The 25,083-nt window shown below is 34.1% G+C and overlaps 1 protein-coding gene across 8 annotated transcripts; it reads left to right on the forward strand.

Annotated features, from left to right (window-relative positions):
- Nucleotides 1–7,437: 7,437 nt before the first annotated feature.
- LOC113708657 (probable starch synthase 4, chloroplastic/amyloplastic) lies at nt 7,438–24,772 on the forward strand. 8 transcript variants are annotated; one of them, XM_072065065.1, is made up of 16 exons: nt 7,438–7,923; nt 9,050–9,473; nt 9,831–9,912; nt 10,006–11,053; nt 11,166–11,217; nt 15,775–15,897; nt 16,016–16,091; nt 16,179–16,363; nt 16,454–16,648; nt 16,806–16,877; nt 18,633–18,842; nt 20,135–20,260; nt 22,456–22,605; nt 22,689–22,750; nt 22,844–22,919; nt 24,145–24,284. In XM_072065065.1, exons 1-16 carry the CDS (start codon nt 7,766–7,768, stop codon nt 24,202–24,204), a joined length of 3,099 nt encoding a protein of 1,032 aa, XP_071921166.1. In that variant the 5' UTR covers nt 7,438–7,765; the 3' UTR covers nt 24,205–24,284. The 8 variants fall into 8 exon arrangements, with proteins under 8 accessions (XP_071921166.1, XP_027087011.1, XP_027087013.1 ...); XM_027231210.2 differs by having other exon boundaries at nt 7,439–7,923; nt 24,197–24,772; XM_027231212.2 differs by having other exon boundaries at nt 7,439–7,923; nt 9,103–9,473; nt 24,197–24,772.
- Nucleotides 24,773–25,083: the final 311 nt, after the last annotated feature.

The raw sequence follows: 25,083 nt of genomic DNA on the forward strand, positions 1-25,083 counted from the left end.
CTTTCCAATCATCATTGCCACAAAAGTACAAGTCACAACACAAAATTGTAGCCAAACACTATTACTTATTATCTAGAACACATAAACATATTTATTAGAAGACAGACTCTTTCATTCTTTTCATACATAACATTATCTTTTTTTTTTCTCCTTAAAACTAGATCTTAGTCTTTCAACTCAAGATTCATCTGTTATTTTGACAAGTTCAATTGTGCAACAGGCAATAGACCTACATCATTGGTAAGAATTTTTTTTATTACTCTATGTAACATCATCCTTCTTCCTCCTATTCATGACTTCTCTGTTTTTTTTAGGTATCATAACAATGCAATTCAACTAGCACAAATGGTCCATGAACACAGTTATAGTAATCCACGAATCCTTCTTCCTCCTGTTCATGACAATCGATCCTTGATATAGCCACTCTACTTCATTCAGTAAAACTCTAACTCTACAACTTAACTACACAAATAAACCTCTTTATATTGACTAAATAGTCTTTTCTAACTTGTTCTTTTATTGCTTTTATTTTACAGAAACCAAAAACTGCATGGATTAGAGATGTTATAGAACTTGCCTGTAAACCTCAAAAACTCACCTATATAGCTTGTCCAAATTGTAATCATCCAAACAATTCTATAGAAGAACGAAAAATTATCTGCACCTACCGTCAATCCAATGTCAATCTCCAACCTAGGTACTTATAAATAACATATTGTGTTTACTAATTCCATATATATTTTCTCACTAATTCAGGAGCTTGCATTTCAATTTCAATAATGGATTCAACCGGAACCTTGTGTGCAACTGCTATGTCATCTGAAGTTGAGAGACTAACTCAGTTTTCAACCGCTGAGCTCTACTATTTATATACAGAGGTAATAATCATTTCTTTTTATGTAACAACTGTTTCCTTTAGTTTTTTCAACAACTTATGTTACTTTTTCTCTCTGTCTCTGCCAAAATATATATTTAACTCAGTATCTCATAACTGCTCTGCATAGAAGGATGATTACATGTTACATCAAGCCTTTTCCTTCCACATTTAGGCTTATCAGATATGCAACTCACGAAATAATCACTTCCTATACTATGGATGAAGCTCTCAACAATCTCAACATTAATGACTAGCACTGTATTTATTATTTTTTTAAACTTGCACTTTGCTACAAATGTTATGTCCTTTAATAGAAGTTATGTCTTTTATTATAATAGATTATAATGTCCTTTCTTATAATTTTCAGTTTCATTTTTTTCCATTTTCTCCATTTTTGTTAGGTTAATCACCAAAACTGGTCATACCCGCCTTTGTATTCTACACTGTGCATATGCGTAGTTAACACCTCCTAGTGATAATAAAAAAGAATAAAAGAAGCATGAAGCACTTGAATTCTAAAAGTAGGTAATTTGCGATTTGTCTTTTCTATTTTGTTGCCTTTGGTTTTTTGCATTTGGGGTGTGAGAGTGGTTAAACTAATTTTAATATATTTTTTTTTGTTGACAAGAAGACCTACAATCATTATCTAAGAGTGCATATTAGGTAAATTCCACCCCGTGTAATAGCACACCAACCACACGGAGGGGTAAGACGCTAGACAAGCCCTGTGCGATGGGCAGATGTCCCCAGAAAGGTTCGAACCCTATCAACCACACGGAGGGATAAGACGTATTAGGCAAACCCTGTGCGATCGGCAGATGTCCCAGGAGAGGCTCGAATCCGGATTGATAGGAAGGTATGACACCTTTACCGAGTTTATTGCCAAAATAACTCTTCTTTCGAAACATATACCCAAAGTAACCTAGTTTTAAAATTTATTACCTTTATAATTCTTTTTTTGTCACATAGGTTGCATATGTGGTAGGATAGAGATAGATGCACATTCTATCTCTCTTTTCGAACTAATATTTTCCCCCCCATTCTCTCTTTGAACCTTCTCACCTTTTTTTTCGGTTCGTTATTTTTCGTTCTTTCATTATTTTTCCTTGTCAAATGTAATTGTCAGAAGCCAATATTTATATTAACAACATCTAAAACTTCATTGTCATTCCTGATATTATATCTGTGGATGAAAATATTCTCCTCAATTTGATAATTTCAAGGTAAACGAAGATTATTCTATTATCTTTCTATTGTGCAATTTTTGGAACATTCCTATGGCCTTCAAAAATTTTGAATACTAATTGTTTTAACAAATGATTTCTCACACCGTGTATTTGATAAAATGTTAATAAGAAAACTACGTAACAACATATATTCATACTCAATATGTTTGATTTCCGCCACATATATAAGCATGTTCATTTGTAGCGCCTCTCTATCACATGATCAAATAATCTCGTATACTTGAAATATTTTTGCACATTTATTCAACATCAATTAATGGCTTGTGTTACTTTCAAGAAACTTTAGCATTATCTCAATTGCAAAAGTTTGATTACTTTTTGTAAAAGTTCTTTTCAATGAGTCAGAAGCATAACATAAAACAAATATGATAGCCTTGAAGTTTTTGTAACTTTTTCTTGTTGTTGCTTACAATTTTCATTGCAACTTTTGTATTTTGCAAATTTATTTTTGAAAAATATATGCAATAAGTTTGATACATTTAAAAAAAATTACAGAGAGCAATAATAGCAAGGTCAAAATGGTAGAATTTATTTTAAATAATTATAAGGAAATTATTAAAGTTATGCAATCTTCTTGTGCCTCTATAATAAAAAAGTTTAAATTTTTAGTTTTTGTTGGAAAGTATAGACTAGATTAAAGCTTTCCTTTATTGTTATACTACATGGCAATCAGGGTAATTAGCTGGCAACAATAACATCGATTTGGAAATAAAATTTGAAAGTGAATCATATTGGGAATATTTTTTTAAAAGAGTGTTATTTTGGCAAAAAACTCAATTTTACCATCTCGACCAACTTAAGGGACACTAATTTTTAAAGTTGTGGCTCAAATTGTAGATATTTTAATTTTAAATTGTGGCTCACAATTTTAATTTTAAAGATATGGCTCAATTATTTAATTTTAAATTGTGACTCAAGTTGTAGATATTTACGAAGTCAACTTATAGAATATACCAAGTTGAATTTCCCATATCGTTGGTTATTCTTAATAAAAAAAAGGTAATTTTTGGTAACTTTTGGTAACTTTTTTTTTGGTAACTTTTGTTTCCGTTTCCGTTTCCGTTTCTATTTCCCTGAGGAAAAACACATGATCTAAACCAAAAAAAAAAAAATACTTTCTTTGGATTTCTTTTACGAAGTCAACTTATAGAATATACCAAGTTGAATTTCCCATATCGTTGGTTATTCTTAATTAAAAAAAGGTAATTTTTGGTAACTTTTTTTTTGGTAACTTTTGTTTCCGTTTCCGTTTCCGTTTCCATTTCCCAGAGGAAAAACCCATGATCTAAACCAAAAAAATTAAAATACTTTCTTTGGATTTCTTTTTCATTTCCCTAGCACTTTCCACTGACAACCAAACAAGAGAATGAATTAAGGTTTTCAAGGAATTCATTTTCGATTTCCTTTCTTTCTTTCCGTAGTGCTTTCCTGGAACCAAGCATGGCCTAAATGATTTGCAAAATATTTCCTACCAATAGAAAACTAAAATGATAATCAATTGCTGCAATTTAATTAAGGTGATCTAAATTTTAGGCATAAGTTACGGTGACATTAGGATATTTATTCCAACATAAGAATTAATGATTACTCAAATGAGTCCATTCTATTATTATTAAGGAATAATTTCAGAAACCTCCCCTGAGGTTTCTGACATTTACACTCACCTCCCATGTGGTTTGAACAATTACACTAATCTCCCCTGAGGTTACTAATCCTTTACAAATTCAATCCAAATAATTAAAATATTGTTTTAGAGAGTGAAATTAGAATTTTGTACCTGATTTGCCCTTTGTGCTACATGTCCAATGAATGACAAAGTATTACAAATTAATTAATAATTAATAAACTTTAAGGAGCGTAGTTTATAGGCAAATACGTATTACTTATTTAAAGTACCAACTCTTTACGGGTATTTTACTTTCAAACATTTACTTTATTACAAATATTTATTCTCAAATACAGATTTTGTAAGGATTGAAGACAACCTAATATTCTCGCAAAAAGAAAATAGGTTATCTATTTAATATAAATTAAATATTTTTTAAAAAAAGAAATGGCCCATAAAGTATTAATTTTTTATGGTTTTCATCCATTACATGAGTAAAGTATTAGCTCTTTATGAGTATTTTATCCTGAATCATTTAATTTATGCTAAATACATAAATATTTATAACTAAAATTGAAAAAGTGTTATATTAATATTTCTACGGAAGAAAAACTGGTAGGTTTTTTATTTAACAAAAATTAAATATTTGAGAGTAAATACAAATCTGTTTATCTCAATTCATATCTTTTGATGATTACAAAACAAATGGATGTTACTAATACTTTTTGTAGAGATCCTTTTCAGAAATGACACCAAACAGGTATGTGGATTTAAAGCAGAAAAAGAAGATCAAAAAGGATGAAGGGTGCTGAGGATGATGTCGGACGCACAAAAGGAGAGTATCGGACGTCCGACATCCTTTGAGTATCTTCGGACGTGTGAAGAACTCAGACTCGGACATCCGAAGAAGACAAGCCAGGGCTTCTATGATTACTGATCATGATCGGACGCTCAACACCTGAGTATCGGACGTTCGACAAGTGTTGCTGCTCTTCGGACGCATCGGCCGTCCGAAGGAATTGAAGAAGAAAGTTCAAGTATGCATCCTGCCCTCGGACGCATGATCGGACGTCCTAAGGGATTCAAGAAAACTTCCAGAACTTATTGATCTCGTTCGGACGCATAAAAACTAAACATCGGACGTCCGACAGCACCAACGGCTAGTTGACTCTTCAGTTGCCTTCTACCCGTTGACAGCATTAATTGAAGAACTTTCTGGTATCCTATAAAAAGAACAAAGTCAACCACCTCAGAATAACTTTGTACATCAAGTCTACATCAGATAGTGAATGATTCAAGTGTTAGAATACTCAAAAAGAACTCGTGTACTCTTAGCTTGTGCAATCTTCTTGTAGTTTTTCAAGTGTGACACAGCTTCTTCAATGGTGTAGATCAGTGAGGGTTATTCGAGTGCTTGTAAAACTTCCTTACTTGACCAAGTGTGGTTTGGGGCAAGAAGGAAGTGATCCCTCCCTTATACACAAGATATTGGTTGCAAGTGTGTTCAACTTGAAGTAACTTGGTATATAAAAGTGTTGTTCAAACCTCAGTTGTGTTTGAACTCTGGTTTGTTTTTTCTACTTTCATTTACTGCTTTTATACATAAACTGTTCTCCTCTTCATCTTACGAATACCTGTGTTCTCTTGTTACCTGGTCCATTGGGTGGTCCTTGAGAAAAGAAAGGTAGACTGTGAAAAAAGGTGGCCTATATTTTAGCTGGTTTTTGAAAACCTAATTCACCCCCCCTCTTAGGTTGTCTTCGATCCTTACAAAATCTGTATTTGAAAATAAATATTTGTAATAAAGTAAATGTTTAAAAGTAAAATACCCGTAAAGAACTGGTACTTTAAATAAGTAATACGTATTTGCCTATAAACTACGCTCCTTAAAGTTTATTAATTATTAATTAATTTGTAATACTTTGTCATTCATTGAACATGTAGCACAAAGGGCAAATCAAGTACAAAATTCTAATTTCACTCTCTAAAACAATATTTTAATCATTTGGACTGAATTTGTAAAGGATTAGTAACTTCAGGAGAGGTTAGTGTAATTGTTCAAACCACAGGGGGGTGAGTGTAAATGTCAGAAACTTCAGGGGAGGTTTCTGAAATTATCCCTATTATTAATTTACAAATATGCCAAAATATAAAGATTGACATTTTTTATGACCATGTGCACATGAATATTGAGTAAACAAATTAGGTGGGTACTAATTTTTTCCTTTTTTTTATGCAAAATATTTCCTACCAATAGAAAATTAAAATGATAATCAATTGCTGCAATTTAATTAAGGTGATCTAAATTTTAGGCATAAGTTACGGTGACATTAGGATATTTATTCCATCATAAGAATTAATGATTACTCAAATGAGTCCATTCTATTATTATTAATTTACAAATATGCCAAAATATAAAGATTGACATTTTTTTATGACCATGTGCACATGAATATTGAGTAAACAAATTAGGTGGGTACTAATTTTTTCCTTTTTTTTTTGATGCAAAATATTTCCTACCAATAGAAAATTAAAATGATAATCAATTGCTGCAATTTAATTAAGGTGATCTAAATTTTAGGCATAAGTTACGGTGACGTTAGGATATTTATTCCAACATAAGAATTAATGATTACTCAAATGAGTCCATTCTATTATTATTAATTTACAAATATGCCAAAATATAAAGATTGACATTTTTTTATGACCATGTGCACATAAATATTGAGTAAACAAATTGGGTGGTGTACTAATATTTTTCTTTTTTTTTTTAACCATATAATGAACTATCAAAGGTGTTACAATTCGATATGAGTGCATATATGAAGAAAAAAAAGTTTGGGAAACATAATAAGACCAATCAATTGCTAGAATTGCATTAATTTATACTCGTGATTGCATAATTTACATCACAATATGAAACATAATAGTTTGGGAAAGGAGATTGGTCCAGTGGTTTATTAAATCACTTAAAACGGTCTCCTCATCCTTCATGCCATGATTCTGACAAATTGGCTAGCACGGGCAAACTATGACTCTGCTTGGTGATGTGATTTTTTACTGCCTGCCGACCCCAAATTAATAGGCTTCCCCTTTTATTTTATTTTTTTAAGAGGCAAAAAGATAGATCCGCTTATAATTAAACAAATAATTCAATTTATATTTATTTTTAGTTCTAAAAATGCAAGATTTGATCCGAACCATATTTATTTATTTTTCTAAAAATGTAAATTCGACTTAATCTATATCTATTTTTGCATCTAAAAAAAGTGGGATCTAATCGTTTTATACATAAATATGATCACATGTGAATTTCGTAATGATTTCAAGTTAAAAAATAATCACAAATTTAAGTTGAAATCAAATTTTACTAATTTAAATTTGCAATGGCCATAAAGTTAATATTAATTTTAATTTATAATGGACATAAAGTTAATATTTAATAATAAAAAATGAAAAAATTAATTTAACAAAATATGAGAAATATTTTAAGCAATTTTCTCTTAAGTACTAGATACCCTCCTTGAAGTAATCAAATTGCGCCAACTATACTACTACATATGATAGATTGTAGGACTTGCGTGTAGTAAATAAATAGTTCAAGAAAGGCACATTTTGAGATTCGAGCAGCAATGATAAAAAAAAAAAAAAAAATCCCAATTTCCAACTTCACGCATCAATATAATCAGTATTCCTCCTTCATCCTCAACCATTCACTTCTTAACCCTCATATCATCCCATCACTCTCAACTCAAGATAAACATGCTTAATCATCTGCCCCGTGTCAATTCAGGACACAATCGATTTTCCTTTCAGTACACCATCACGTAGCCAATTTTTCCTCTCCCCAAAAATCTCCCGGAAGAAAGAAGAAGATACAATATGCTTTTGCCATTAAGCACTTGTCGCTGGTCCTAAGTAACCGTTTGTTCTCTCCCTCTCAACTTTCACACACACACGCAATTCCACAACACCATTTTCACACCATGACCGTGTGAAGAAGTTTTGGACCAAATTTGAAGGAAGAAGTAATCAATGGAAGCCAAGTTGGCATCAAGCTTTCTAGGCCAAAGATGGTGGTGCTATGGAGGAGGAGGGCTCGACTACTGTAAGCAGGGGAATGTGCGGTTCTGCCCTTCAGTTTCTCATCGTTTCGTCCCAGCTTCTTGCAAAATGCGCCAGCGGAATCACAGGTACTTGGACTTTATTGTTGTTTCATTTTTTTGGAACCTTCTTCGGTGCCCAGTATTCATTTCTTATTTCTACTTGAATAATCCCACATGGGTTGCCAATTTTTTGCATTGATAACTTGAATTTGTTGAACAAGATTGAAACTTAGATTCTGGATAATCTGGGGCATTTTTTTTCATGTCCTGTTTTTATGGGATTTTCTTGATTTTCTTTGGTTACGTTATTTGTATTGCCTTGAGAGGTGTAAAGCAGCCAATTGGTGATGAAACTAGAGAAAATTTGAGAACGAATAAGAGGTTTTTTTTTTTAATGATTAAATTGTAGGTCTGTTGCCTATGTAGACTAGACAATGTTGTTGGGAGTGTGAATTTTGGAATTTAATTTGGTTAAGTAATATGATACAATTGGACTCTGTAATGCTATTTATTTTTGTGATTGAAGAAATAGGATAGGATAGGAGCACACAAGTTTCTTGAGAAGTCGGCATATGGCTTTCTATGGTATCACTCGAGCTCATTGATATTGATTTTGGGGCCTTTTTTGATGTGATGTTAAATCTCTTATCTCCCATCTTTATACTGGTTTCAATAAAGTAGTAAACATAACTCAAATACTTGTCCTATTTTAGGATTAGGATGTTACACCATTGTCCCTCACATCTATGTGACGTCCTAGCCAGATAATATAACCTGTCCTGTCTCTCAGACCTGGAAATGTGTTTGTTTCCTCCATTTTTTTTTTACCTTGGGTAAAATGTCACTACTAATACTTGCAATGATCTGTAGATCGTGATAAGGGGACTCTGGTGGCATATGCAATATAATTTTAGGCTCATTTTGCAGCCTATTTATTATGAATGACTGCTTAACTGTCAGAACTGAAATGTTCAAGCTATTGTTTGATTCTAAAACCTAGGAGGGTAGACCAACATGCCTTGGTACTCTTACATAAATGTTGAGGTTTTCAAATCATTCGTGAAAGTTCTCTATTCTTTCTATGACATCAATTATCTGAGTTTTCATCCGTTTGCACTTCTGCTATTTGCAAAGCTAACATTGCCTTCTCTTTTCTATTCCGTTTTCATGTATTTCTGATTTCATTAAGTAGTAGGCCTTGAAATATGTACAGTTCCCAAAATAAAAGACAGCAAGCGAAGAAGTTATATCCTGATCGTCCCACAGGTGTGAATTTCCCTGCAACCAGTGACGAAGATTCTGATATGGAAAACTTCTCCAATGATGGCATCACAAGCTTAAAAGAGACAGCAGATGACCTTGATGCTGCTGAAAAAGCTGAGCAAACTGATAATCCCACCAGTGATGATTTGCTGGCAACCAGTGGTGAAGATTCTGACACAGAGAAGTTCTCCAAAAATGGCATCACAATCTTGAAAGATACAGCAGATGACCTTGATGCTGAGCAAACTGAAATACTTCCCAACAACAACATCACAGGTTTGAAAGGTGATGCCAATGGTATGGATTTTGCATCAGAAGCTGAGCTGTCAAATGAGAATATGAGCTTGACTCTGCTCAATGAGATTAGACCTGTGGTATGTATTCTTTTGCTGACATTAGTATGTTATCATCAATTTATTGTTAATATAGCTGATGTGGTAGCGCCTTACTTGTGATGCTCAGTTTTCAAACCAAAAAATTCACATTTTTTTAAAATCAATTCTTGGGGTGCTGAACCTTTGATATGATGCATCTGATGACTTGTTCTTGACCTCTATTAAGAAAATTCTTATTGTGCACAGATAGTAATTTTGTTCTATTAAATCAGTTGATTCTCGATTAGGATTATATTTGTCTATAATGTTATTGACTTGCTTTTGTATTTATTCTTCCATACGAGAGGATGGATAATTTATTAAGAATATAATGAACTCATGTTCTATCGAAAACAGTCAATTGCTGCTAATGGTGAGGATGAGCTTTCAAATGTTCATCTTTCAGGTTTAATTGGGATGATTAGAAATGCTGAAAAAAGTAAGCACTTTTCTTTCCTTAAAGCAATACTTGCACAGTTTTTGGCTTATGTAATGTCTGAAGAAGTTTAATTTCAGTTTCCTTTTGAGATAGATATCCATCTACTCAACCATGCTCGGATTACCGCTCTTGAAGATCTTGAAAAAATTCGTAGTGAGAAAGAGGCTTTACAGGGGAAGATGAATGTTTTGGAGATGAAACTTGCAGAAACTGATGAGAAGCTCAGAGTTGCTGCACAACAAAAGATGCATGTGGAACTCCTTGAAGATCAGTTGGAACAATTACGAAATGAGTTGCTTGCTAGGGGTGATAATGAAGGCAGTATGCATGACAAGCATGTCTCCCTGCCTTTTTCTCTCAGTGAGGAGCTTGATGTACTGAGAACTGAGAACTTGTCCCTAAAGAATGATCTTCAAGCACTAAAAGCAGATCTTGGAGATATTAAGGGAACAGATGAACGTGTTCAGATGTTAGAGAGAGAAAAATCGTTTTTGGAGTCTTCATTGAAAGGGTTGGATAATAAACTTGCTGCATCTCAGGAAGACGTTTCAAAATTATCTATGTTGAAGTTTGAATGCAAAAATTTGTATGAAAAGGTAGAGCACTTGCAAACATTACTTGATAAGGCAGCCAAACAGGCAGACCAAGCTATTTTTGTCCTGCAAGAAAACCAAGAACTACGAAAGAAGGTTGACAAGCTTGAAGAATCTGTTGAAGAGGCTAATGTCTACAAGCTATCATCAGAGAGATTACAACATTATAATGATCTAATGCAGCAAAAACTAAGAATTCTTGATGAACGGCTTCAAAAGTCTGATGAAGAGATTCATGGTTATGTTCAGTTGTATCAAGATTCTGTAAAAGAATTTCAGGATACACTCAGTAATCTAAAAGAAGAAAGCAAAAGAAGAGCAGAGGATGAACCTGTCAATGATATGCCTTGGGAATTCTGGAGTCAGTTATTGCTTATGATTGATGCTTGGTTGCTTGAAAAGAAGATATCAACTGATGATGCCGGGCTCTTGAGAGAAATGGTATGGAAGAGAGATGGACATATTTGCAATGCATACATGTCATGCAAGGAAAAGAAACAACATGAAATAATCTCTACGTTTCTACGGCTAATTTCATCCCCTAAAAGGTATAATCCTTTTGCATCTTTTATTCTAGTTTGTGTATTTTGCTCGTGTTCTTGTAATGCTACAGTGTTCATGCTTGCTTGTCTCTAACATTCACTGGTTGTCAATGTTTAGTTCAGAGTTGCATGTCATTCACATTGCAGCTGAGATAGCACCTGTTGCAAAGGTATAACATTTTATTTCCTTTTCAGAATTATAAACAGTCTAACTTTTGATTCTGTGGATAGAAAATTTCCTTCTTAAATGTGAGAATCATTCTCCTGGTCATATATAGGGTTGAAAACAAGTCTCAACGAGTGAGACAGAGGTATGTTCAGGATTGGTTTGAAAATTAAAAGGAATGTTTGAACTTGACTTGCATTTGAAAATTTTTTGAAAGAAACTGATCGAGCTTGGCTTGAAATTTCAAGCGTATGTTCATGGAAAACTTGGCTTGGCTTGGCTTGTTAAAGTATTGAGTTCAAGTACATACAATCAAAGTTTGGCTTGATTTGAAATATCATGTTGTATTATATGGAGATTTGACTCTTATATTTCTTTTTTCTCTTAATTTTTGCTTTCTGATTTTCAAGAAATCTGTTAGATGAATTAGGGATGTGATTAAAATCAATTATGTCTATTCAAGAGACGAGTATTATGTGCTTCTATTTAGAAGATAAGCAATATACACAAAGGAAAAAAGCGGAGTTAAGAAAGGAAACTATGGGTATATTTTTATGAAATTTACTTGTTTCATATGTTCCTGAATACATTGACTCAGACAACATGCAGATCATGACTGGTTCATTAATATTTTCGAGTTTGAAATCATGTTCGGGCTTGGATTGATACCTAAACAAACAAGTTTGAACGAGCCTGGTTTGAGTCAAATTCAAGCTGAGTACCGAGTTGTTTGGTTTGATTTACAACCCCAGTCGTAAAGCACCATCAAACTAATGTTTTCCCTCTTACTTTCTAGCCAGCCTTTTTTGTGTGGTTGAGTGTTTTTTTTTTTTTTGGGTTGTGACGTTATCTCAATCAGAGCTATCAAAGGGTAAGTTGGGTCAATTCTCAATGGGTTGATATAGGAGCAATCAGGAGGATCGTTTGATGCTGAGACTTTTTAGTTAGTCTACATGGTTCTCTGTTGACATCTACTCAACATCTTTCTTTTAAATAAATGAATGGTATTTAGGATACTTCTAGGTTGCTGAAAAGAAATTATGCCTACATGGAGAATTTTCTATGAGCTTTTAGGTCTTGCTTAAGCAAAACATCTCATGCCGGAATAATATGGCAGGTGTTAGGAGTTTTTTGGATGCTCTAGAGTGTGGTAGTTATTCAGTTGAATTTTTTTTTGCCAAATATGACTTTTTTGAAGTGGTTCTTATGCCTTCTTGTTTCGATTGTTATGCTCGCATTGAACCCCTCGTTTCATACGCAGGAATGCTCAGAATGGAAAGGTTTTTTCACCTAGAACACATTTACACCCAGAATTGCAAGGGAAAAATTTTATCATTAGACAAGTCAAAATGGAATGTTTACTCAGTTTTCGATATTTGGTATAATCAATATTCAGATGTTAGAATGAAATATAGTAAATGCCAAATTGACTTAATTGCCCTGGATTAGTTTATAGGACGTAACATGCCTTATTACTTCTTTTATTTGTTCCATAATAGTTGTTCCAAAAAATTCTTGCACAGTTGTTCAAAAGTCAAAGAATAAAGTATTTTAAAACATTTGTTTCCTAGTATAAAAGAAAAAAAATTATTTTAAATGCAAGAAAAATTAATTATTATGAAAAATTACATTCAAAAATGAATGGACCTACAAGTTAGAAAGAGGCTAAGATATCATGGTCTAGTGTAAAAATTTATAAGGATAAATTTGACGTCCTACCATTTACGCATTCTAGGATGAAGGTGGAAAGGGCTTTTGCCAAATTTTTTTTAAGGAATGGGATTCTAGGAAAATGTTGGAATGAACATTTCAGTGGGAAAGGGCTTTCCCACTTAAATGAACCATACTAAATGCTGAAATGGAATGGACAAGTTGGAAAAGCCTTTTCTTTCCTGGCCATTCCTACGTATCAAACAAGGGGTGAATTTCTTTAGGCTTTCCCACTTAAATGAACCATACTAAACGCTGAAATAGAATGGACAAGTTGGAAAGGCCTTTTCTTTCCAGGCCATTCCTACGTATCAAACAAGGGGTGAATTTCTTTAGATGATGATGGTTGATGAAAGGCATCTATTTCTACTCGTTAGTGTTTTATTTTCTTCTGATCTCATCGGTTTATGTTGAAGAAGGATCTTAGGCTGTTCTTTTTCTGCTTTTGTCAGAAACCCTTGACCGCAGCTTCATTGGTTTTCAAGTAGATTATTGTCTTGCATTACATTTCTCTGACATTGTAATTAAAGTGTTTAAATAGAGTGTCATTCTGTTATGTGTTACTGGTTTCCCTGGTCTGATTTTTGGATGATGCTTAAATTCATGTTTGGTCATATCTTTATTTGTGGTTATTGGTTTGTCAAGTCTGTTGGCTTCTTTAAAGCTGCACAATAGAAAGTTTCTGTGATAAATGTGTAGATAGGGGCTTTCAAGATTACCAAATATCAATGGATTGCTTGACTTTCTAGCTGTTTATAGGGTAAGTTTTGATGCCCTTTAGGTTATCCCAGTGTTATAGTGTTATTATTGTGTTTGCTAGGTTTGAATGGTATTTTTGTCATTTCAAAAATGCTTGACTGTTACTGCTAAGGACATGCTTTCTAAATTTAAGTTGTCAAGTCCAACTAGAATTGCCAAATCCTAGGCCTAAACAGCTGCAGACACGTAGCAATTTTTACGAGTTCGAGTTGAACTTGGTTTCCTAGATCAGTTGCATTCAGCATATGTAATTGTTGAGTTCCAGTAGGTGTAAAGTATAATGAGTAACTAAGAATGCTTGGGCTCCATGTGCTGTTTTCTACGGAAGGAATTGATCTAATCTAACGGAAAAAATTGATGTATGCTTAGTTGAATTAATGAAAATATGTCACATTTGGGGCACACAAACAGTGTAAGCTGCGCCATTGCACGCGTCTTGTGGGGTAATCCATGTTCTCAGAGGCAGCTGAGCAAATTGGGTCATGCCCATCCATTAGCAAAAATAACAATAATAAAAACTAAATAAATAAAAGTTTTATTGCCTTTCTTGAAGAATTGAAGCAGACAAACTGTTTTGTTTGGTCAATCTATAAGAAAATGTGGTTGGGATTCCTAGAATTTCTACTGTTCTTTCCACTCTTCTTATTCTTTCACCCCTTCTTTTAAATTCCATATCTTTCCCTTTGTTTCCTCAGATTCATAAATTTTCTTAGGCTGGGAATGCTAATATCAATATTATCCGCTTGTTGCATTTTTTTGCACTGTATCACTATGCAGGACAAATTCTGTTAGCATAGTTTAAAGTTCAAATAGGTTACAATTCTTGTAACCCTAGATGTGTCCAAATCCTGACGTTTGGCTTTTTGTTCTATTTTGATTATATATGAAGTTCAAACTTCATAATTTCCTTCCTTTAGAACTACAGTGTATGATAGATCAGCTTGCTGTTCAGGGGAAAACCCTAAATTTTAGTAATGAACAAAGGTGTTTTGATGGAGTAGCTCCGTATTTAGGGTTATCTCTGGTATTTTCTTTAAACTGATATCGTCAAGCATTAATTGTGTGTTGTACGCTTTCTTTGCACTTCAGTCTGCCTGTTCAAGAAAAGACTATTCACTTAAAATCCACTGAATGTGTCAAAGCTTGGTGGGGTAAAATAAACAAGTATACCTCTATGATTGCCTTTGTTTCGATTTTGAATGAGCTATTAAGATGCCAAGGACACCTAAGAAGCCAGAAAGAATGTCTTACTTGGAGGCTAGACCCCCCCCCTCTCTCTCTCCCTCAACCCGTCTTGTATAGAGAAATAATAAATTGCTAAAATTTTGCCATCAAAGGCACAGAGCATCTTCCAAAAGTTGATTGATCTTTGTTGAATCTGATAAGGTTGTTGGCTAATAGTGTTGGCCTTTTGAAACCTACGCTGATGTTACATATTATTAGAAAGTACTTCCTTTTTAATGCGAATAACAAATGAGCCCAATATTTCTTCTCCTCCTAGATTGGCAAATTTTATGTTTCTCACTGCTATAATAAAGTAAAAAATCTTCTTATGTTTCATATATATTATTCATTTTGCTTCTGTGCACCATCTTCTTTTCTGCTTGTAATATGATATATGAGAGCTAATATCTATGAGTTTTTTATTGATGAAATGCTCCATTAGGTAGAAATAACTCCAGACTATTAGAATATCTCTGGCCATCTGACACTTGATAATCATTGTATTTTATTAATTAATATTATTATTATGATGATGATGATGATGATGATGATGATGATGTTGGTGGGGGAAAGTAACAATTTTGCATATTCCTCCTTCAAGAACATCTAGTTTTCTGATTTACAATCTCTGCTCGTGGTTTTGATAAGAACATGTAGTTTGTAAGGACTCTTATTGTATTGAGAACTTAACATTTAGTATTTGAACTTTCTGCATAGGGATCTTATACAAAATTTCATGCATTTTTGCATTTATCCTTGAGGAATTGATATTGCTAGGGGAGTTTTTATCAATACTGCTGCACCATCTTCTGAATTACTTTCATTTTGATGAAATTTACGTGATATAACTATCCCTGTCTATATGAAGGTTGGTGGTCTTGGTGATGTGGTGACTGGGCTCGGTAAAGCTTTACAAAGGAGAGGGCATCTTGTGGAGATTATTCTTCCTAAATATGATTGCATGCAGTATGAGCTTATTCGTGATTTAAGAGTAAGTTCATTGCTTGGACTTGATTCTTGTTTTGTGGTCTTGCTTATGGAGGATTCTGCAGGAAGATAATTCTTAATATGGTGAATTTCATTACAAATATATGGCTTATTCTTTACAGGCTTTAGATGCAGTGGTTGAGTCATACTTTGATGGTCGGCTACACAAAAACAAGATCTGGACTGGCACCGTTGAAGGTTAAGAATGTTTACTTACTCCTTAAGGAAATGTTTTAGTGCTTTATTGTATTAATACAGCAGTTCACTTTGATTGCAAAATCTCAGGTCTTCCTGTCTATTTTATTGAGCCTCATCATCCAGGAAATTTCTTCTGGAGAGGACAATTTTATGGTGAACATGATGATTTTAAGCGGTTCTCATTCTTCAGTAGGGCAGCACTTGAGTTACTTATTCAAGCTGGCAAGAAACCAGATATAATCCATTGCCATGATTGGCAGACAGCTTTTGTGGTATGGGAGATTTTAGTTTGATAATACAAATGTTAATTCTTTTTGTCTTGATATTATATTTCAGCTAAAAGTTTTTCATGCTTTTCAAAGGCTCCGCTATATTGGGATATTTATGCACCAAAAGGTTTGAATTCAGCTCGGCTATGTTTTACATGCCACAATTTTGAGTATCAAGGGACTGCGCCAGCTTCAGAACTAGCATCATGTGGTCTTGATGTTCACCATTTAAATAGACCAGATAGAATACAAGACAATTCCGCACATGACAGGGTCAATCCCATTAAGGTAATGTGGCTCTAGCTGGTTTTGTTTTCTTCTATTATTGACAGCTGTGTCTATTACTTGTTTGTGCTAGTTCCTTTCAGTTTGAGTCTCATGTACATGTAGTGACTTTACGTACATGTATTTTTATCACATTAAAAGCTCAGGTGTTGTTTCTCAGGGAGGAATTGTGTTCTCTAACATTGTAACAACTGTTTCACCGACCTATGCCCAAGAGGTGCGGACTGCTGAGGTATGGGTACTGCTGATATTGTAAGAGATCTAATCTGTACATTTTTGTAAACTCAACATGGGTTTAGCTTCTGTGCAACATCTTACCATGTCTGCTTTTAAGCACTTGTTAGTGATTATTTATTGGCAGCCCTATGATCCAGGTTGTTGTCTTCACTGTGCTTTCTTTTTGGTATTTTGTTCTTATTTCTTTCCCAAAATCTTTTGTGCATTGAGTATTGAGGTGTACTTTCCACGAATATTTGGTCTTCATACTATTGAAGACGGTTGAGCATTGAGAAAGACCGAGTGCTAGACTTGAGGTACCCGCTTGCTGAATGCACTAGCTTGGATGCTGGATCAACAAATATTGATTTTATATACTATTAACAACTAGTAAATCTGTTTATGTGTAAGCAAGGGAAACGTACAACCAGCATATGACATCCTTAAGAGGCAAGCAGAATTTGTTCAATTTGGTATTCATGGTTGTTGACATTTGCAACCTGGTGAAGTAGTGTAACACATCAAAAGAACATGGTCCCAATAAAGTGGAAGTACCCCCAAGTCATTGGGTTTTGGACTGCTTTACATAAATAAACATATTTGGAAGGATATATTCCATTGAAGATTTTGAGATGAAGTTTGAGCTCCATTGATTTAGTTTATAAATATCATGATTAGTGCTGGTTACCTTTTTTAATGATTTCCATGTTTACCGAGGTTTTAGTACAGATCATCTGAGAATTGATGAATTGACTTTAGAGCTTTTGGTCCAAAACGATAGTGCTTTCCAATGCAACAGTGAGAAAATGAAGTTTTACTTCCAACCCTTGGATCAGCTGCTTATTATCTGAAGCTTTATTAGTAGAAAATTCTTTGTGTACTGCAAAGATTTTATTGCATATAGTTTTAGTAATTTTGTAACTTAAAGCAGCTACAGAGATGGAAACTTGAGCAAGATTAGAATTTGCTTTTGGGGAGAATTTTGTATATGTAAGTGCATGTCTGTTTGATATCAGGCAAAAATAGCTATGACTTATCATTCTGAGGGTCTTGGAGAGCATGAGATGACGAGAAAGGAATAGAAGGGACAAATTTTATTAAAAAAGGGTTATGGAGCCAGAATGACTGCGAAGAACCTCTAGTGCAGTTAGATGCATTTGCTTTAATCTTAACTGTGGAAGCTTCAGAATCAACTTAAAGCTGTTTATATATAGTATCTTTTATCCACTTTTTGGTTCCATGTGGCTATAATTAGAGTGATTCTTGTTTAAAAGCTCTTGTTGTTTTGTTAGCATAGTGGCTTCTGTAGTGGAACTTACCTCTACAACAGTTTGTACACTACGGGTCCAATTGAAACTCTCTTTCAAAATAAAGTTCAGTAATGGGTTTTGGCTAGGGATAAAATGAAAGCTTAGGAAAAGGTATTTGAGTTGCTTGTCTGGCACTCCTGTAGCACTAACTAAGAAGCTTTTGTCATGTTGTCGTCATGGGAATCACCAATAGTTTCCTAGGTCTGGCATTTTTTCGGATAAAGAGACTAATAACATTCATGTATTCAAGAAACGAACTTTTCTTCAACTGGATGGCTTTCTGTTGGGACTCAGGTCTTTTATTTTACACCAATCTTATTCATACAGTTCAAGTTCATATGGATTTTGAGTCCATCTTAATTAAATCAGCTATATAAAGTTAATAATCATGCACAACAGCATATATGGTGTTTCCTATTATTTCTCATTTTATTAGAGATATTTTTGGGTGTTTCATTCAGGGAGGACGAGGCCTTCATGCTACACTGAACTCTCATGCTAAAAAATTTGTGGGAATTCTCAATGGAATAGATACTGATGCATGGAATCCTGCTCGTGACACTTTTCTCAAAGTACAGTACAGTGCCTTTGATACTCAAGGGAAAACTGAAAATAAAGAAGCTTTAAGAAGAAAGCTAGGTCTTTCTTCTGCCAATATTGGACAGCCTTTGGTAATTATTATAAGCTTTTTCTCCTTTCAGTAAAAATAGCACATGTTGATGAACATGATATTATACATAAATCATGCATCATTGATTATGAGACCATAACTTTTGATGGGGGTGTGATTTTGTTAGCATGGCATAAATTAAGAGTATATGTATGTATGAGCTTATACCAGAAAGACATTTCAGCATTGAGATGTATTATGTACCATCTAGTGTTTTTTCAATTTTTATTTTATTTTATTATTTATTTTTTTTGTGTCAAAGTTGAGAGTTTGTTTTGTGTACTTATTGATTTCTTACTAAATTAATCATCATCTGTGGCAAAAGATAGTTTTGCATTAAATTGTGCGTGCATATTTGCATAAGTAGCAAATTATGAACATAGCTTAAGGGAATTTTGTCAATGAGCATGAATGGGCCATGAATATGATCATCAAATTGGTCATAGAATGATAGAAAACGTAATAATTTGTCGGGTGGTGGACGGGATAGGGTTGTTTTTGAACAACTCTACACTTGCACAGCACACCTATTGCCAGCCCCTAGATTTTATGACGTACACTGTGTTGTCTAATATTTATTGGGTTATTTCATGTCCAGTCCGTTTGATATTGTCCAACCATCTTAACATATTAATTATTATTTAATGATCAGCATCAAACTAGGTAAAAAGTCTTTTAAACAATTGAGTAATGGTACAATGTGCTCTTGGGCAGCATGGTTTTTTCCTTTGCCTTGAACATTCAGAAGGAATTATTTTTGAGTATATTTGATTGTTATCCTCTGTAAGGGATTCTTTGATGTAAGTTGTGCTACTGAATCTCAATTGGTGTTGACTTCTGAAATTTGTTTTCTGTTCTTTCTACCCCTAGTTGCCAAACAAACAAACAAACAAACAAACAAACAAATACACACATGCACCCAAAAAAAAAAAAGAAAAAAGAAAAAAGAATGGACAGAAGATGAACAACATGAGGACAGTAAAATACTACACACAACATTTTTGGGAAAGTAATCTTGTACTTTATGATGAAAAATTTTTGGTTGCAAGGAAGATTACCCGTTTGAATCTCTTATGAAGATGGCAGTTCCAATATTATTGGGTTACCATAGCAGTGCAACATTTTACTCTCAGTGCTGGTAATCAGTTGTTTGCTGCATGGCATTGATGTTATGACTTTGTCGTGTTCAATGGAATAAAGGTTTTTCCATCAGCATGATGCATCTTATGTGGGTCCATGCTCCTAAATGAAGCTAATTTGCTTACTAGACCTTCCTTGTCTGTTGTTGAGCAGGTTGGATGCATCACAAGGTTGGTTCCTCAAAAAGGTGTGCATCTTATTAGGCATGCACTGTATCGAACGCTGGAACTAGGAGGCCAATTTATCCTTCTTGGATCAAGCCCTGTGTCACATATTCAGGTAATAGATTATGACTCCTGTTTCATTTATGAGCCTTTATTAACATTGAATAGATTTAAGCAAATGTTAATTGTGACCAAGCCACATCAGTTGACAAATCAAGGTTTTATATTTTCCTTGTAACTAAACGTTTAGTTTTAATTTTAGCGGTTAATTATTGCTTCTAGAATCTTTCATTGAAATTTTATATGAGGGGTAAAATAGAAAATTACTTTACATCTTTTTTACTTTTCAAATCACAAATGATATAGGCTGAGTAGAAAATAGTTACTCTGACACATAACATGGAATGGAGGGATTACTTTATCTCCAGATTAGGATTTTTCTGTCTTTTAGTTTTACTAACACAAAAGATAAATTAGATGTTATAAATAATTCGTATCTATTCTTATTGTATTAAAATCCACCTTGAACCATTAAGATATTTGTCATGGATAGTACTGGTTTGTTAAAATGCTTCAAATGGAATGATATCCTACAGATAAGATGAATGCAGGAGGGACTTAAAGTTGATCTCCAGCTAAAATAACAGATTGAAAATCTACCAAGACTATATGCAGTTATTTCCTAAACCTTTTATGTTGACTGCTTTCCTAACAAAAATTGGCAACTCATTTGCTTGTTCATAGATCTGATCTAGTTTTTTCTGAAAGCTTGCATTGGTAGAATGTCAGCTGGTAGATTCTCTTCCAGCTTACAATTTATTGGAAATCATTAGGCTATCCTTGTAAATTGTGTATGTAGTTACTCTTATCAAAAATTGACGCACAACCTACCAATGATGAATCTTGAATCTCTTAAAAATATGTTGACTTGGTATCATGCATCCATATTAGATGATTTTCTTCTTGGAGGTAAGGATATCATTTGATCTACCATGCAAGTACACTTTAGAGTCTAATTCTTCGTATAAAATTTTCCGAGATTTGTGAATCTGTTAACTATGATTTAACAGTGTACGGTAGCGTTCTCTTCACTGACCTATTCATTCAATCTTCTTCATTGAAGCATTTCCACAATTTTTGCAAAGTAATCACTGAATCGACATCCCCAAGGAAAATGAACTAGCTTCTGACCCTCTGATAACTTTAATCAATGAAGAAGAGCTTTGTTTCATACCTTATTCTTCTTTCTTATCTTCCAAATAGACCACAGTAAATAGCAGTGGCTTACAGTGCTGAAGATCTATGCATTGTATTCTAGATCTTAACTTTTTTGTAAGTCAGGTTTTTTCTTGGTTATTTTTTAAGTTTCATTTCAAGTAACAATTTTGGATGTAGGCCTGGGGTATTTGAACTCCCATGTTTATACTCTTCTCTTGTTGATTAACAATTAAGGGCTTCTAGTGTTATTATGCATGTCTTGAAATCTTGGACTTTATTCTAATTCCATGTATGGTGTCTATTTCATCCTAGAAGTGGTTACCAGAACAACCTCCTCTTTTTTCCTAATTGCAGCTCACATCAAATCGCTTTCTCCTTGATTTTCTCAGCACAAAACCTCCAAAGAGTCCCGAAAACGTTGAAATTACTTTTAACGTTCCTCGAACATCTCCTTGTTCCTCTCCATCTGGGGCTCGAATATTCCATCCAGGCCAAACTTACTCCACAAATTGTTGGCCCAAATGATATTAGAGCTTGGCTGCATCTACCACCTTTTTTCCTTCATATTTTCCTTGTACTGGTTTTAGTTCTACTCTTCAAGTGGCTAGCACAATTTGGAAGTTTTAATTGCTTGGCTCATAATTGCTCACCTAACAACGTAAGTATTGTTTATCTTAGAGTTGAAGTGTTCAATTTTATTTTTGGTAGTACTTCAACACAGTACGTAGTACAAGGCCTTAGGGATCTTTGGATTCATAAGATGCCTAGTTAATCTTTTCAATTGGAAGGTGGTGTCATTTGGAACTCTCGCACATTCTTGGCTGTGTGTGTATATTCATAACTGTCAAACACCAGAATTAGTGCACCAGGTTATGTCCTAATTTATTCAATCAATTCCTAGGTTACCTCATTATAGATAGTTAATGGATCTTCAGGTTTTTTAACATTTTGGAATATGCTCATGTTTATCTTATTTTCTGAAGTAAATTACAAGCAACAGAGTTTAGGTTATCTTTCTTCAGTAGCTCTGTTAAAGGTTTATGTTTTCATATGCTTTGCTGTCGAACTATTGTCTCTAACGTTTTCATACAGAGGGAATTTGAAGACATAGCCAACCAGTTTCAGAGTCATGAAAATGCAAGATTGTTATTGAAGTATGATGAGTCTCTAGCTCGTTTTATATATGCTGCGTCTGACATGGTTGTCATTCCCTCCATCTTTGAACCTTGTGGCCTTACACAGGTAAATTGATGTCTCAATAACACTGACAAAGATAGCTGCATTAGAAACACACTTCTCTTCTCATACTGGGTTAGAATGTGCAGATGATTGCAATGAGATATGGATCCATCCCAATTGTGAGGAAAACTGGAGGTCTAAATGACAGGTGGAGTAATCACTACATGATATTTTAACTGTGAATATTTGAATGGTCAAATAACACTTGGAGAATGCCTTGTGTTTTTGATTGCTCTTACAGTGTTTTTGATGTTGATGATGACACAATACCTGAAGAGTTCAGAAATGGATTCACATTTTTGACGGCTGATGAGCAGGTCATTCCTAATTCATGGATGTATAAACTGTCTATTCATTTTCCCCTTTAAGCACTAAATCAAAAGCTTCGAGTGTTTCTCTGCTTCGCATGTTAGATAACAAGATTATCCACAATTACATGGATTAAGTTAGCTCCACTTCTTTTGTTATGGAATTTTTATTTTCAAAGCTAGCTCCACTTGATAAAGGGTTCAGTCTCTGCAGATAAAAGTCACTTGAGGCAAAAGCTAAACCTAAAATGCTTCTGGTTTAGTTACTGATGAAGCCTTGGAAGTCTCTCTCTCTCTCTCACATAAATATACACACACACGCGACAAAGACTGACAAGTACCCAAACATGTTACACACATTTTGCTCAATCTTTCTTCTGTAAAATTGCGGATTCCCTCCAACTTGCGGACACACACACACTCACTCACTCTCTCTCTCTCTCTCTCTCAAGATGTACACATACATTAAAAAAAATCCTTTTCAAATCCTTTTCACATTCTCTCTCTCTCTCTCTCAAGATGCACACATCTATCAGTTACCAAGATAAGAAAGAAGATACGCTGTGAGAATCAAGTTCAATCAAAATACATGATAACTACCGAAGTGAAATGATGTCAAAGAAAGTCTGATTTGGATATTTACTGGTAGAAAATTAGTTCTAATTTTGTTTTTAAACCATGATATTTATGAAAAGACACTTGATTTATTGCACTAATTTCCCTTGATTTAGTAGCACCACCTGCCTTTTTGAGTTACATACTTGAAATTTAGGTTCAATATTCTGATGATCAACTTTATTTAAATTCATGACGGTGTGATTATTCTCTTCTGGCTCCTTCTTTGATGATTTTTTCGAAGACAATAAAACTCCTTTTTCTCACATTTAAGTTTTATGGTATGCTTGTCTTAACAATCTATTATTGGTAAAGTTTCTCTTAGATATTATAGACTTAAGATCAGAATTGTTATGCTACTTGCCACTGCTGTGTAGCGCCAAGGTGTTTTCTGCTTCCTTTGCGTGGTTGTTGCTTTATGTAATGCTACTTCTTGATACTTTATGTACCGAAGGACGTAGTACCTCACATTTCAACACTTATATTTATTTACATTAAAAAAGCTTCAACAGATTAATACTATACCAGATGTTTGGCACCTTTCCTCATTATACTAGATTTTTCTAGCACTTTCTTTGTTGGTGTTGCTATTCTAAGTATGAATTCTGTTTCTGAATAGAGATGCGTTATCTTTGTATTCTCAACTTGTGCTGAATTCGGGTCATCTGCAGGCATTTAACAATGCCTTGGAACGTGCCTTTTTCCACTATAAGAACAATAGTGAATTTTGGCGAAAACTTGTTCAAAAGGTTATGAGGATTGACTTTAGCTGGGACTCGTCAGCTTCTCTATACGAGGAGCTTTATGAAAAGTCTGTGGCAAGAGCTAGGGCTGCAAATCGTGCCTAATACTGGCATGAACCCTTTTCTTTTCATCTGCTGCAACTGATGTCCAGACTAGCTGTGCGCTGGTAATTTTTTGCTTGACCAGCATGCGTAATACTCAGAAGGCATACCTGACATGCCTACAATGGGAGCTGATAGAAGTACATTGGCATCCTGCCTCTGGATCACATCAGCAGTATGAGTGGGACCAGATCGAATCTAAAATTTTTTTGTTGACACAATCTTTACTCTGTAGATGAATTACATCATGTTAGTATATACTTGGATTACTTTTTTAGTTTGTAAAACCTATATAATGCTAGGTTTAAAGTTTGAGAATGTACAGATAACTGATTTACAGAGGCACATCAAGTGAAATCCGAAGATCAAATACTTGTAAAGAGCTTTTATCTACTTCCACAATTGAAGGGTTTCTTGTGCATGTCTCTTTTCTGAATCATGTCTTATTGCTGTCGTCTCATGCATCTGGAAGTGTAAGCCGGCTAGGCAAGGGATGAAGTAATATCTTGTTATTTCTGAGAAGAATTTAGGAGCCATAAAGTTTTGGTGACGGGGAGAAGTGGGAGTTTGTGTTTTCTGGATCACCTAAATCAGTGTATCTATTCAAAGTTCACTCAATTCCTCTTTACTTATTTCGAGTTCTTGTTTCACCATGAAACAAAAGTACCAACATATTTTAGTCCAAATTGTAAGATGCCTTTTGTTCCGGAGTA

Source organism: Coffea arabica, chromosome 9c (assembly GCF_036785885.1).
Source record: "Coffea arabica cultivar ET-39 chromosome 9c, Coffea Arabica ET-39 HiFi, whole genome shotgun sequence".
In the NCBI taxonomy this organism is placed as follows: domain Eukaryota; kingdom Viridiplantae; phylum Streptophyta; class Magnoliopsida; order Gentianales; family Rubiaceae; genus Coffea; species Coffea arabica.